Source organism: Phascolarctos cinereus, unplaced genomic scaffold (genome assembly GCF_003287225.1).
Source record: "Phascolarctos cinereus isolate Bilbo 61053 unplaced genomic scaffold, phaCin_HiC Scaffold_4;HRSCAF=312, whole genome shotgun sequence".
Classification (NCBI taxonomy): domain Eukaryota; kingdom Metazoa; phylum Chordata; class Mammalia; order Diprotodontia; family Phascolarctidae; genus Phascolarctos; species Phascolarctos cinereus.
In genome coordinates, this window is record NW_027555847.1 from 285,096,113 (window position 1) to 285,110,345 (window position 14,233).

The 14,233-nt window shown below is 38.8% G+C and overlaps 1 protein-coding gene across 1 annotated transcript in view; it reads right to left on the minus strand.

The window, feature by feature from the left end:
- Positions 1-5,225: 5,225 nt before the first annotated feature.
- The window catches only part of WDR36 (WD repeat domain 36), a 59,025-nt gene continuing 50,017 nt past the window's right edge, over positions 5,226-14,233 (minus strand). The window contains 5 exon segments of the mRNA XM_021009406.2: positions 5,226-5,897; positions 5,900-5,918; positions 7,179-7,366; positions 10,075-10,156; positions 10,336-10,455. Coding sequence (XP_020865065.1) covers positions 5,770-5,897; positions 5,900-5,918; positions 7,179-7,366; positions 10,075-10,156; positions 10,336-10,455 — 537 coding nt within the window. The 3' untranslated portion in view covers positions 5,226-5,769.

Here is a 14,233-nt window from a genome sequence, read left to right on the forward strand (position 1 = left end):
CATTTTTCATTAAATAGTCCCCATAGACAGCCAGGTGATACAGTGGATAGGGAGATGGACTTGAAATCAGGAAGACCTGAGTTTAAATCTGGCCTCAGTCATTTACTAGCTATGTGATCCTGGGTAAGTCATTTAACCTTTTTCTGCTTCAGTTTCCTCAATTGTAAATTGGGGATAATAACAGTACCTATTTTCCAGAGTTATTGAGAGGATCAAACAAAACGTTTATAAGAACTTAGTACAGTGCCTGGTCCATAGGAGGCACTTAATTCTTGTTCCTTTCTTTTCCCTTCTCATTCTTCTACTTCTAATTTGTTGTTTCTGATATACTGTGGCTTGGAAAACCTGGTAACTAAGCATGTTTAAATTGTCTGAAGTGGGAATATGCTCTTATTGAGGATCTGAGGGCTCTTGTGAGTAGAGTACTGAACTTTAATGTGTGGACTTAATAACTTGCATTTTCACTGCTAAAAGGCTCTTTTTGCTTTGTTCCAGGTTCACAGTTACGTGCTGGCTCATTCAGATTGCTGGATAAACATTCAGCGAACAAATGTGATAGAGGATTTCTTTTGTCTATTAAAATACAGTTTTATGCAAAAGATTACATAAGGGTTTGTAGTGTGGGTGTTGTTATTTTTGCCCATGTAGGTTATGTGTCCACATGATTCTGTCCAGATGCAGCTCACAGAGAGGCAAGAATATACATCACTATTGTCTCCTCCACCCATCCTACTTCAAAGGAGACTTTGATCCCTGCCAGGAGGTGAAGCAGGAGATTGGGGGCAGGGGCAGGCTATTCTGTTCTCCTCAGAGAGAGGAGGTACCAGGCTGGAATTTACATCTGCTCCCTTAAATATTTTTAGTGTAAAGGATAGAATTTTTAGGTTCAAGGTAAATTCCTGTTCCTTGCTCCTTAATGGGGAAAGCATGGCCAAGCTCTACATCCAAGACGTGGCTCCCTTCCCACCAAATGCCTGGTCTACAATGAACATAGAGAACAAATAGCAAATAAACTAATTTAACCAAGTAAATAGTGAAACAGAAATCAGAGAAAGTATACAAAGGAGACAATATCATATCAGATAACACAGACCAAATGAGCTCTCCTTTTGGGAGTGAGACAGCTCAGTTCAACCAAAAGGGAAAATCCCAGATCTCAACCAACAGGAAATTCCCCCAAGTCTCTAGCGTAGCAAGGTGCAGAGAGAGACATAATAGAGACTACCCACATCCCCTCATGTCAGATTCTTCTGAGTCTTTCTCTCCCTTCAGGAACCTGAAGAGAGGTTTGTATTTCACACCTCTTTCAAAACTGGAAGCCAGAAGAACTCAAAGAGTTTATAAACCACATGAGGACCTCTCACCAACTCTGGCACACCCCTCAGCACCAGCTCAGCACTGAGTAATCACTCTCCAAGAAATATGGTCTTTGCCCTGGAATAGAAAGACGTATAACAGATAATGTTTTGGAATTCAAAGTAAGTGCTACAATGCAAAGATCTAAGATATCTCCAAAGGCCTCATGATAGAAAATGCTATCCACATCCAAAGAAAGAACTATGGAGTTTGAATGCAGATCGAAGCATACTATTTTGCTATTTTTTTTCTTCTGTTGTGTTTTGTTTCCTTTTTCTGGTGGTTCCTCCTATTGGTTGTAATTCTTACAACATCACAATGTGAAAATATGTTTAACAGGAATGTATATGTATAGCCTATATCAGATTGTGCGCCATCTTGGGGAGGGAAGCGAGGAGGGAGAGGGAGAGGGAGAAAAATTGAAAACTCAAAAGCATATGGAAGTCATTGTTGAGAAATCAAAATAAATTAATAAAAAAAAATACAAAATAAGTGCTACAGTGGAAAGGGCAGAAGACCTGAGTTCGAACCCACATTAAAAGAGTATAACTGATATACAGTATACTAGTCTAACTGTAGCCCAGTTTAATTTTCCTGTGCCTCAGTTTTGTCATCTGTAAAATGAGAGGTTTAGACTCCAAAGTAGACGGCTCCCGAGATCCCTTCCAGCTCTGGATCTATGAACCTACAGAGGTGATAGTATATAACTGTCCTTGATGATGTGTGAGTCACTAAGACTATACCAACTGCCTATTAGAACACTAAAATAACTAGGAAATGAGTAAGATACTCAGAGACAGAGGATCCCCAGATCTTTCTCCCTAACCCCCTTAAAAAATAATCCATCAAGTTTTAGAGATGCACTACTCACAGAAAGAAAGAATCACCTCTAGATTCCCCTTACCCAACCCCAGAATCCACAGAGTGACCCCTGGAGTCCTCCAGGAGGAGTTCAGGAGAGAACTGCAGAGGACTGAATAAAGGAAGGAGACCCTGGACCTCCTGGGAACTTCTAGCACTCCATGCCTGAGTTTCATGACAGTTAAAGCTATCCCAGTTTGAGCCTTCCCTGAGCACATGATTACAAGGAATTGACTTCGGGACAATCAGTATCAACAGGGCCCACACCCAGTTTTTGTCTAGCAGAGAGCAGCCTCGGACATTCCAGCGTTCAGCTAGGGACCAGTGGCCCTGACCCTAGCCTTGCATTAGCCCCTAACCCCAACAACAGGAAGGAAGAAACTCAAGTAGAGGCTATGGTGGGGAGAGTGTGGGGAGCCCAGTGACAAGAGGAATCTCCCAGAAAAGTATAGCACCAGAGTAGCTCTGTTGTCTGGCCCACTACACTCAGGACCAGATAAGCTCTACCTAAGTCATTCAGTTTTAAAGCTTATCCCAATCATAGGCCCCATAATGATCAAGCAAAGGAACATTCCAAATACCACAAAGAAATAAGTTGTTTTAAGAAATGCCTAGAGGGTAAACTCTGAAGAGGATAGTGATCCCACAAGTCCAGGTAAAGACTCAGGAAAAAAAAAAATTCCTAGCCATAACGCTTATACTGTAGATGGCCTTTTCAAAGTATCTGGCCAAAAAAAGGAGAAGATACAGGATGACAGTTGGGAGGCATTAAAGAATCAAGGATTTTCCCCCCCCTAGGATGTGGGAGGCATGGGCATGTTTATGGGCAGTAGGGAATGAACCAGTAGACAGAGAAAAGATGGAAAATAAGGAAAGAATGGGGATGATAGGGGGAGCTAGGTGGCACAGTGGATAGAGCACCGGCCCTGGATTCCGGACAACCTGAGTTCAAATCCAGCCTCAGACACATAACACTTACTAGCTGTCTGACTCTGGGCAAGTCACTTAACCCCACTGCCTAGCCAAGAAAAAAAAAATGGGGATGATGGAGGGCGCAATCTGTTGGTGGAGTCAGGATACAAGGGGATTGCTTGAAAAAGGAGAGAAATAAGCCATGGCAAAGAGTAAGGCCACTTCATCATATGAGATAGGGGTGGAGGAGATAGTAGCAGAAGGCACCTCAGTGACAGGAGACAAGGAAGTAGGGAGAAGGAGCTCTTGGAAATGGCCTCAAAATATGAGTAAAGGATCTCAGTTGAGAGGCTGGGGGCGGGGGGGGGAGGGCATTAGGGGAAGCCATGGGACATCCGAGAAGGGATGAAAAGGTTTGGAAGAGCCACTGTGGCAAGTGGGATAATTAGTTGATAAGGATGGTATAGTAGGATTGCAGAGAGGGCCCAGTTGAGGTTATGTAAAGAAATTTTAGTGGACCCAATCAGAAGGTTGCAGGATATTCTCCACCTTTGTTCAGTAGTATGTATATAGGAACAAAGGCAGCTAGATGGCTCAGCTGGGCCTGAAGTCAGGAAGACCCGAGTTTAAATTTGACCTCAGACACTCACTAGCTGTGTGATCCTGGGCAAGTCACTTAACCTTGTTCGCCTCAGTTTCTTCATCTGTAAAATGAAGAAGAAGGCAGTGGCAAATCACTCCAGCGTCTTTGCCAAGAAAACCCTATACAGGGGTCACAAAGAGTCAGACATGACTGAACAACTGAACAACAAGGAGCAAAGGGGTGAATTGTGACCTAAGGCCGAGTGAGGCTTAGCCAGGTGTAATCACAATTAGTGAAATGATGAGGGAGGTGGAGATTCAAGAAGACAGGGTACAGCTGAACTGGTTCACCAAAGGGTCAAAATGGGGGAAAAAAGGGGAGAGATCAGCTAGTGTAGGGAAGATGGTCCGACGGAGAACTGAGGGGTCAAGGGATTAGAGGTCACAGTGCAGATGAAGAGCAGGGTTTAGTAAAGGAAGGCTGAGGGAAACACAAAAAGCCACCAAGTTTTAGTCAGATAAAGGTATTTCATAATTCTTTTTTTCGGATGGGCAATGGGGGTTAAGTGACTTGCCCAGGGTCACATAGCTAGTAAGTGTTATGTGTCTGAGGCCACATTTGAACTCAGGTTCTCCTGACTCCAGGGCCAGTGCTCTATCCACTGCGCCACCTAGCCCATGCCTCCCACATCCTAGGGGGGGAAAAATCCTTGATTCTTTAATGCCTCCCAACTGTCATCCTGTATCTTCTCCTTTTTATGGCCAGATACTTTGAAAAGGCCATCTACATTTGCTGCCCTGCACTGAATCAAAGTGATCGGACTTGCTCTTAATCAAATGAGATATTTGTAAAGTGCTTACCACAGTGCCTAGCAGCCACACAGCAGGTGCTATAGAAATGCTCGTTCCATTCTCACTTGCCATCTAACCTTGGAAAAGTCAAAATCTCTCAAAGCTTCACTTTTCTCATTTGTAGAATGAGAAGAGGCAGAGACACTTTCCAATTATAAAAAGTTATTATTCTGTAACTCTAACTTTTCATCCATCAAGAAATAAATGAAAAATAAATGAGTAAACCTTTTTTAAAGTTTCCCTACAATGTATATTCCTTTTATCAATGGGATACGCCCATTTATTAGGCTAGATGATGCTAGAAAGAATAAAGATTTGTTCCCCCTTTCATTTAATTTAGAAATGACACCTAAGAGAGGGCAGTGCATAGCATTTGTTGTTGTTGTTCTGCAGTTTTCACTCATGTCTGCCTCTTTGTAAGCCCAGCTGGGGCTTTCTTGGTAAAAACACTGAAACAGTTTGCCATTTTCTTCTCCAGCTCAGTTTGCAGATAAGGAAACTGAGGCAAATAGGGTTACACAGCCAGTAAGTGTCTGAGGATTAATTTGAACTCACCAAGATGAGCCTTCCTGACTCCAGGTCTGGCACTCTACCCACTTTGCCATCTAGCTGCCCCTAGTGGACATTGTTCCTGAGTTCAAATCCTACCTCTGAGACATGACTGTGTGCAAGTGTCATTTAATTTCTCAATTTCTGAGACAAAGAACTGCCTGAGGTGCTGAGATGAGCAGCATAGAAGATGCTCATCTGAATAGGTAGAGGAAATGTCTTCATTAGGAGTTCCCTATGATAATGACATGGCAGGTTTGGTCGAATTCTAATAGCAAGAAAACATAAATGCATGGCATATAAGGGACACTAAACAGATGAGAATGATTCAAAAAATCAGGCTATCATAAGTATATCATGTAATACCAGGAAAATAGAGAACTAACGAAGTTCTAAAGAGATATAAAACAAATACATGTTTTTAATTCAAAGGAATTATCTGTATCTGAGCTAAAAGATCAGTGACTGTAAAATCCAGTCAATATTATAAGCACTTTTTTCTTTACTATACAATGAAATAGTAAAGGGTTAATTGGGTAAAACAGAACTCAATTAAGTCTTGTTTAAAACAACTACCAATCTTCTTGTGCCATGCCTCTCTTACAAAACTGCAGGTTTCTGACTTTTTATATTTAGCAGGAATAAGAAATAAATACTTCATAACAAAGCACTTTTTATAAAATTTAAAACACACAGGCTTTGATTGAAGAGGGACTGCAGATGGATCCAGGTCTCTTCCAACTGTGAAGACAATGTGGTCATTTCTTCTAGTAGTATTGGCTCTAAGGAAGAATTTTAAGATGCAACTGAAAAAAAAATGTTCAAAGTTAAAATTAAATTGTGTAGGTTTTAGAAAATGACATTTTCACCTACTCTATCTTTTACTTTTTACAGAGGCCCCAATGTTTTAATTATGTCTTCTCAAAGTTTAGTATTTTTCCTAGTGCCTATAGTGGTTGCACATTTTCCCTCTAGCCAGCAAAGACTTTCCCCTCTTCTTTAGTAACATTATTTTTTATTCTTTAGATCTCTTCATAATCTAGTAATTATCATTACACTCTGCTTTTACAATTGACTTGAGGTAGACATTGTGAGAATTCCAAAGGCTTAGAAACCAAACTCAAAGTTTATGCTATCACAAAATACCCTAGACAATAAGAATCGATTAAGTACCTACTATATGCCAAGCACTGTACTAGATGCTGGAGGATTAAAAGATAAAAAAGATAAAAATGAAGCAGTCTCTACCATTAAGGAGTACATACTATTAATAAGGGAGACAATATGTACATACATAAGTTTATACAAAATTTTTTAAATGGGAGTAAGGATTTTAATGATGGATAAGAACTGTTTTTATTCCTTTTCCTTTCCTAAACTTTTAAGTAACATATCTATATTAGTGTTTAGGGAACAGTTATATTTTAAAGAAAATGGTTAAATGGAGCAATCTAATACTAAAAATTATTTATTTACTAATGGCTCTCCCAAAAGTTTTAGTGCAGTTTTAACCTTTCTTAGCTTAAAACTACACTAATAAGAGTCAGCATTTAACATAGCGCTTTAAAGTTTGCAAAGCCCTTTATACATCTTATCTGATATATGTGTGTGTATGTATACACACACACATATATATATGTACACATTCCCTTCAATAACTAAAACTAGAACAAATCAATATTCTCAGGAAAATTGCTGTTTACTACAGTGAAGTAGCTTATCCTTGCCTTCATCCTACTATTAAAAGAAACCTTATGAAGTTTGACCATTGTAGAAATATAATCATTACAACAGGAGTTCATGCCAGTTTAACCACTCTGAAGTTACGTGGAACTCAACCTCACAAACGGCTACAGAAAGAAGGTGTTAGGTTTGTCATAAAATGCTGTCATATTTACTCATGCAAGAAAAATTAGCAAAATTGTAACTGCTTTGGGGAGTTGAAGGAGGAAGTGCAGACTGCTGTACCTTATTCAGGAGAGGTATCTTTTTATTTTGCAAGTATTCATAAATCACAACAGATGTGATTGTGAAAAGAGCTCCCTTCCCATAAATGCTATAGTTACCTTTAAAAATAAAGCTAGATATGCCTGGGCCAGTTCAAAATCACGCTTCGTGGTTAACATTGCCCCAATCATTTTCAAGAAACTCTGCATGAGTTTTACAGAGCCACCACATTCTGGAGATAAGCTGCGTAGCTCTATTTCAATTGCTGAAGGACCCAATTCCTTAAGAACATTAAATGGAGATTCATCTGTGTTGTTAAGAAAAAAAAAATCAGTTACCATTTGCAGTTATCTGTAATAGGAAAGAATTCTATCATTAGAACCTAAGTGATCTATTATTTATTAAAAGAATTTTTATATAATCCAATCATTTGCAATTTATTTTTATAAATAAGATAAATAGCTTCCAAGCAAAAAACAAAAAACAGGTTCTGAGGACAGTACTGTGAATAACATGCCAAAAGTCTCTGATTATCTGGAAATAGGAGGAAGAAGCACAGTCCCACCAAACCTCCTTTACAAAGATCTAGGAAATGCACCAGACTTAATTCTAATTGGAGAATTATCAAGGAGAAGAGGGTGATCAACAGCATCAAAGGCTGCAGAGAAGTCAAAGAGAATGAGAATTAAGAAACTAGATTTGGCAACTAAAGGTCAGAGGCTACATTAAGAAGAGAGTGAGAACAGTAAAAGTGGATGCCTCTATTATAGATGGTCTTTTCAAGATTAGCTATAAGGGCAAAAGAGGTATAAGCTGATAGCGAGAATGGAAGGATCAAGGAAGGGTTTTTAGCATGAGAGAAATATGAGCATGTTTGCAGGCAGTCAAAAATGAGCCAGGAGACAAAGAGAGATTGAAAATCAGTGAAAGAATGGGGATGACAGAGGGGGCAATCTGTTTAGGAGACAGGACGGAATGGGATCACTTAAACAAGTAGAGGGGTTAGCCTTGGTAAAGAGTAGGGCCACCTCATCTTTGAGACAGGACTGAAGAGAAGATAGTGGCAGATAGTGGCAGAAGCCATCTAAGTGAAAGGAGACAAGGATGAGGAGAAAGAAGGGAGCTCATGGCAAATGGTCTCAATTTTTTCTGTAAAATATGAGGCAAAGTTCTCAACTAAGACAGTGGTGGGAGAGAGAGCCATCTGAGATTCAAGAAGGGATGAAAAGCCTTGGAAGAATCAATGCAGAGATTGGGACAGTGAGTTGACAAGGCAGGTACAGTAGGACTGTCTAGCAGCAATGAAGGCCACAGATTATGGTTGGATACAGGAATTTTGAAATTCTTGAATATGGAGGTGGTACATTTGCTCCCAATGGCAAGATCAGTGACCATTTTTGTGTGTGGCTGAGGTGAAGTGGAGTAGCAGTCAAAGAAAAGTAAGTTGAGTGACTCAGAGGTTAGAATGGGGATGAGAAGGAAAAAAAATAGATTTGTCAATTAAAAACAGAAAGGTAGGGAGGTGCTCCAGATATGGAATGTTGTGTTCAAATGAGGCCAATGTATTAATAGTTTGACTTAATTGTTTTACATTGTTACAAGACATCTCTCACAGACTGGGTATATATGGGACGTAATTTGTAAATGTCTGTAATGTAAAAACAAAATACACCAACAAAATTTTTTAAAAAAGGACTTGGATCCACATATACAAAAATATTTATAATAGCTCTTTTCATGGTAGTAAAAGTTTGAAATTAAGAGGATTTCTTCCTATTGAGGAAGAGCTAAACAAATTATGATATGAGTATAATAGACTATCACTGTGTCATTAAAAATGATGAAACAGGTAATTTCAGAAGAAACTGGAAAGTCTTTTATGAAGATGCAGACCCAAGTAAGCAGAACTACTAGAACAATTTATAACATGATAACATCACAGAGAAAAACAACTTCGAAAAGTTTTAGAACTCTTATCAATGCAATGATAAAACCATCAGTTCAAAACACTGAAAATTCAACAGGTCACTCACTCATCTCCCAAGTGAGAAGAGATGAAGTTAAAATTCAGAAAGAGATGGTACTTTTGGTAATGTCTAATGTAATAGTCTGCTTTGCCAGGCTATGTAACTAGTTATGTATTGATGGATTTATTTTTTCAGTTTGGCTTAATGGGGGCAGAAAGAGTAGGAGGGACATATTAACAGAAAAAATGCTGTCAACTGAAATTACAAAAAAATTTAAAGGGAAAATAAAAGAAAAAAATTATGACTAGACAAAATTCCAGTTAAGAAAAGATACTAAAAGTTGACTTCTGAAAAAAAAATCTGTTCAAGTCAACTAGAGCAGAAAGAAGCTATCAAATTACTTATTACAAAAAGTCATATTTAATTGATGTTTGACAATATCATTTAATGGATAAAAATATCTCAAGTTCAATATGAATTCTCTTCCCTCTAAAAACAAAATACCAATGTTGGTACAAAATGGTACCAATTTGTACACCCAACACTAATACAAAAACTCAGATGAATGAATTAAAATTAAACTGAATATATTACCACAAACTAAGTTTAAAAACAAAACAAAAAATACTCAGCTCATTAGTTTTTAGGGTTGCTTTCTTTTGGCTGTTCTTATGATGCTACTACTAGCCAGCTGGCTCAGTAGACAGAGTCAGACTGGAAAAGGAAGATCTAAGTTCAAATCTGGCTTCAGACACTTACTAGCTGTGTGACTCTGGGCAAGTCACTTAACCCCCATTTGCCCCAGCTCCTCATCTGTAAAATGGGGACAAACTGGAGAAGGAAATGGCAAGAACACTCTAGTATCTTTGTGAAGAAAATCCCATGAACAAGTCCACGGTGTCACAAAGAGTTGGATGCAACTGAATGACCGAACATCAGCAACTATAAAATCCAACTACTGAACTAAGTATAAATAATTCACTATCTCTTCTTTATGTATTCCAGAGTTTAGAACAGACATGGAAATGTTTAGATTTTTTTTACTTACATTTATTATGGTTCAGTCCTTCTTCAAGTTTCAGACAGAAGTCAGATTTTTGAGCCAAAATCCCAAGATTTATCACTTTAGACTTGAATAAAAACAACATCAAAATTACACATTTAAAAAATAAAGTATGATGGTCCAGTGCCTGGCACATAGTGGGGAGGAGGGGAAGTTTATTCTCTTCTTCCACCCCAATTAATATTAAAGAGCGAGAGGGAGGCAAAAGAAGGAGTCATGCTTAGAACTTTGAATCTGTGATCTTACCTGTTGGGCATCTGTATCTTGTTCAGAGGAAAGGTATTTTGGTACAAGGCCAGGAACTGTAGGTATAAAAAATGGTGCTGACTTCGGCACTTTGGGAGGTTCCTTTGGTTTATTCTTTTTCTGATAAAAGGAAAATACAAAGATGAAAAAATTTGTAAAACAAAAACTTCTGCAACTCACTTAAATATTTTAACACTCCATCAATACTGAAGAAATAAAAAGTAATAAATCATATTTTCAAAGGAACTATATACCTCATCATGTCAAGGATCTGTGATCTCACTGGTATATATTCGTCCACTAGAGCAGATCCCAGACTGCCTTAAAAAGCTGTCTGAGGCAATTGAGCTTGTCCACAGTCATAGAGCTGGTTAAGTGGCTCTCAAATTTTTTCATTTTCTGATCTCTCACTTAACAAATTCATACCAATTATTTCACCATATCTGATACCTGACAATTCCCTTTCCATCTGTTGAAACTTCTACTGTTCTAAACTCCTTTCTGGTACCCTTGATTTTTAAAAGAAGAGGAAAATACGTATAAAATTTAAAAGCTGCATCCTGGAAGAAAGAGCAAAGAACTAGAATCAGGATGGGTTCTAGTTTGGCCTTCACTAGGTTTGCGACTTTGTTCAAGTAACTTCACCTTAGTTTCCTTAACTATAAAATTAAGGAGTTGGAGTACTCGAGAGTATGACAAAATCACTCTCCTCGGGCGCAGCAGAAGCAGGACACAATCAAGGACTTTGGTTAAAGACAAATACTCTGAAATGCAAAGGAAGCATTTGTTGCACAAGATTATCCCATTAGAAGGATTAATTTTGACAAAATTCTGTTATGAATCATTTGATGAGACATAGGATTATTTTTAAAAATTATATACTAGGCCCTTCTTTGTAAGGGCCCTCTAATATGTGACCTCAGAGGCCACACAGGATGTTTGAAACCTTAACATGATTATTAATAAATTTTTAAGAGGCTTAAAGACTTTTGAAATCTAAAAACATTAGTCAATACAAGAGAAGTTAACTGTTTACTGACATTAAAGCAACTGAAGAAAAGTTTTAAGATATCCATGCTTAGTAATGGGAGAGGTAAGTAACTAATTGTTTCAATATGTTTATGCCCACTATAATTAGCAAACATTTATTAAATGGCTATGTTCCTGACATAGTGCTGGGGATACAAAGACAAAAATGAAGCAGTCTTTACTCTTAAAGAACTTCAAATATATAAGAAGAGATAACATGTGCACATATGTGATACATAAAGTAAAGCAAACAAGGAGAGCCCTAGAGTTGGGAATAAGAAAAAGCTTCAGGTAGAAAGTGGTGTTTCTTTTTTTCTTTTTTCCTAGGCAATGGAGTTAAGTGACTTCCCCGGGGTCACACAGCTAGAAGTGTTATATGTCTGAGGCTGGATTTGAACTCAGGTCCTCCTGAATCCAGGGCTGGTGCACTAACCACTGCGCAACCTAGCCACCCTAGAAAGTGGTGTTTCTTGAGTCTTGAAGAAAGTGGGGAACTCTTTGAGGCAGAAGTGATGACGGAGCATAGTATATTTGAGGGATGTGGGATGGCCAGTAAAAAGTCAGGAAAATGGGAGACAGAAGGTTGTGAATGAGAAACAGTGAGGCCAGTCTGGCTGCAGGACATCTAATGTGTGTGGAGGTGAGTAATGTGGAACAAAGCTGGAAAGACAGGTCGGGATCACCCTGACTCATTCTAGTAGATGTGTGAGGATGAACTGGAAAGAAGAGACATATAAAGCAATGAGATGGCTTACACAGTTATACTCTTATAGTCAGGAAAGAAATGAAGCATGTCTGAATTAGTATGGTAGCTGTGCGAACAGGGGCAGCAATAGACTGAATACGGGGGATGAGTAAAAATAAGAAGATGACTCAGGTAGTGAACATAAATGACTGGAAGGATGATGGTATACTTAACAGAAATAAGGAAGTTTGAAAGGAGAGGTTTTGGAGGTAGAAGACAATGAGTTCTGTTTTGGTCAAGTTGAGTTTGAGATTCTATGGGAAATTTAGTTTGAAATGGCTAATAGGAAGCTGATGATAGGGTACTGGAACTCAGAAACGAGACGTGGTTAGATGTATGCATCTATGAGTCATCTGAACAGAAATGATAACTAAACCCAGAGTGGGCCAAAAAATTTAAGAGGGTTCAGTACAGGGCTACACATGCACATTTAGAGGGTAAAGCTGAGAACAGTGTCTCCTACTTTGTCAGGAAAATAAAGGCTATTTGAAGAAAGGCTATTACCTCCCCCTGAAATCATGCCTGACTGAAAAAAGGTGATTCTTCTTGTTGAGGTCAACCCCTCTAGAGATGCAAATGCATTTGTGAGAAATCACAAGTAGGATGCAAGCCCATCTCCTCCTTTATTTGCCAACAAGTTACAAGCACAATCATTCCTCTCCCTCACTTCAACCTCTCACTATTTATTAGTTCTTTCCCATCTGACTTCAAATACACCCAATTCTCTCCACCCTTAAAAAAATCTTCATTAGACCCTCACATCCCATCAAACTATTGTCCTGTATCTCTCTTGCCTTTCAGAGCCAACATTTTAGGAAAAATTGTCTACACTGGAAGTCTCCTAATTCTCTTTTCACTCATTTCTCAACCTTTGTACCATCAACACTCAACTAAATGGCTCTCTTTAAAAGTTACCAATGATTTTTTAGTTGCCAAAGCTGACAGTCCTTTTTCAATCCTTATTCTTAAACTATCTGCTATATGACTGCGCATCTCATAGATGCAGTCTGGGGTTCCAAGACACTACTCTCTCCTGGTGGTTCTTCGACCTGTCCAACTGCTTCTTCTCAGTCTCCTTAGTTGGTTCATCATCCAGCTCATATGCCTTTACTATGGATATTTCTCAGGCTCTCTCACAGGCCCTCTTCTCTATACTTGTTTACTGGTGACCTCATCTGCTTCCACAGATTAAAGTATCTCTAAGCCAATAGCTCACATATATATTATCTATAGCCTCATTCTTTCCCCTGAGCTTCAGTCCTGCATCATCTATTGTTTATTGGACATTTTAAACTGGATGCCCAAGATTTTAAACTCAATGTGTCCAATACAGGACTCACTATCTTTCCCCCCTAAGCCCACCAAGCTTCCCTATTTCCAGCAAAGGTTCCATCATCCCTCCAACACCAGATTTGTAAACTCAGCATTATCTTCACTCCAATTCCTCACTTCCCCTCACTCCACATATGCAATTAGCTGTCAAATCTTGTCATTTCCACAATATCTCTCAAATCTGACTCCTCTACTCAGTTACCACCTTACTCAGGCCCTATTCACATCTTGCCTAGAGCATTATAATGGCTTGATAATTATCCTCCCTGCTTTAAGACTTCTCCACTCCAATCTATCCCACACACTGCTGCCAAAGTGATTTCCTCTAAGCAAAGATATGACTATGTCTCGTCTCCTCTCCTCAATCAACTACAGTGGCTCCCTATTGACTCTGTGATCAAATATAAACCTTTCTGTTTAGCTTTTAAAGCCCTTCACAAACTGGCTCCAAATTTATTCTTTCCATCTTCATTGCATTTTACTTCCTCTCTTGCATTTTGTAATCTAGCCAACAAGTCTTTTCTCTGTTCCCAAACAACACTCTATCTCCATTTTTCAGGCCTTTGAACTGGCTATTTCCCATGCCTGGATTATATCTCCTTTTCACTCCACCTTACAGAATCCCAATTTTCTCTTAGGGCATAGCTCAAGCACACTATTCTCATTCATAATCCCTCCTCCCAAATGCTAGTGCCCTCTCATCTAAACTATGTTGTTATTTATGACTTTGTATTTATATGTAACTATTCTCTTAGTATTCCATGTGTGCATGTGTGTAGGTATTTCTTTGTC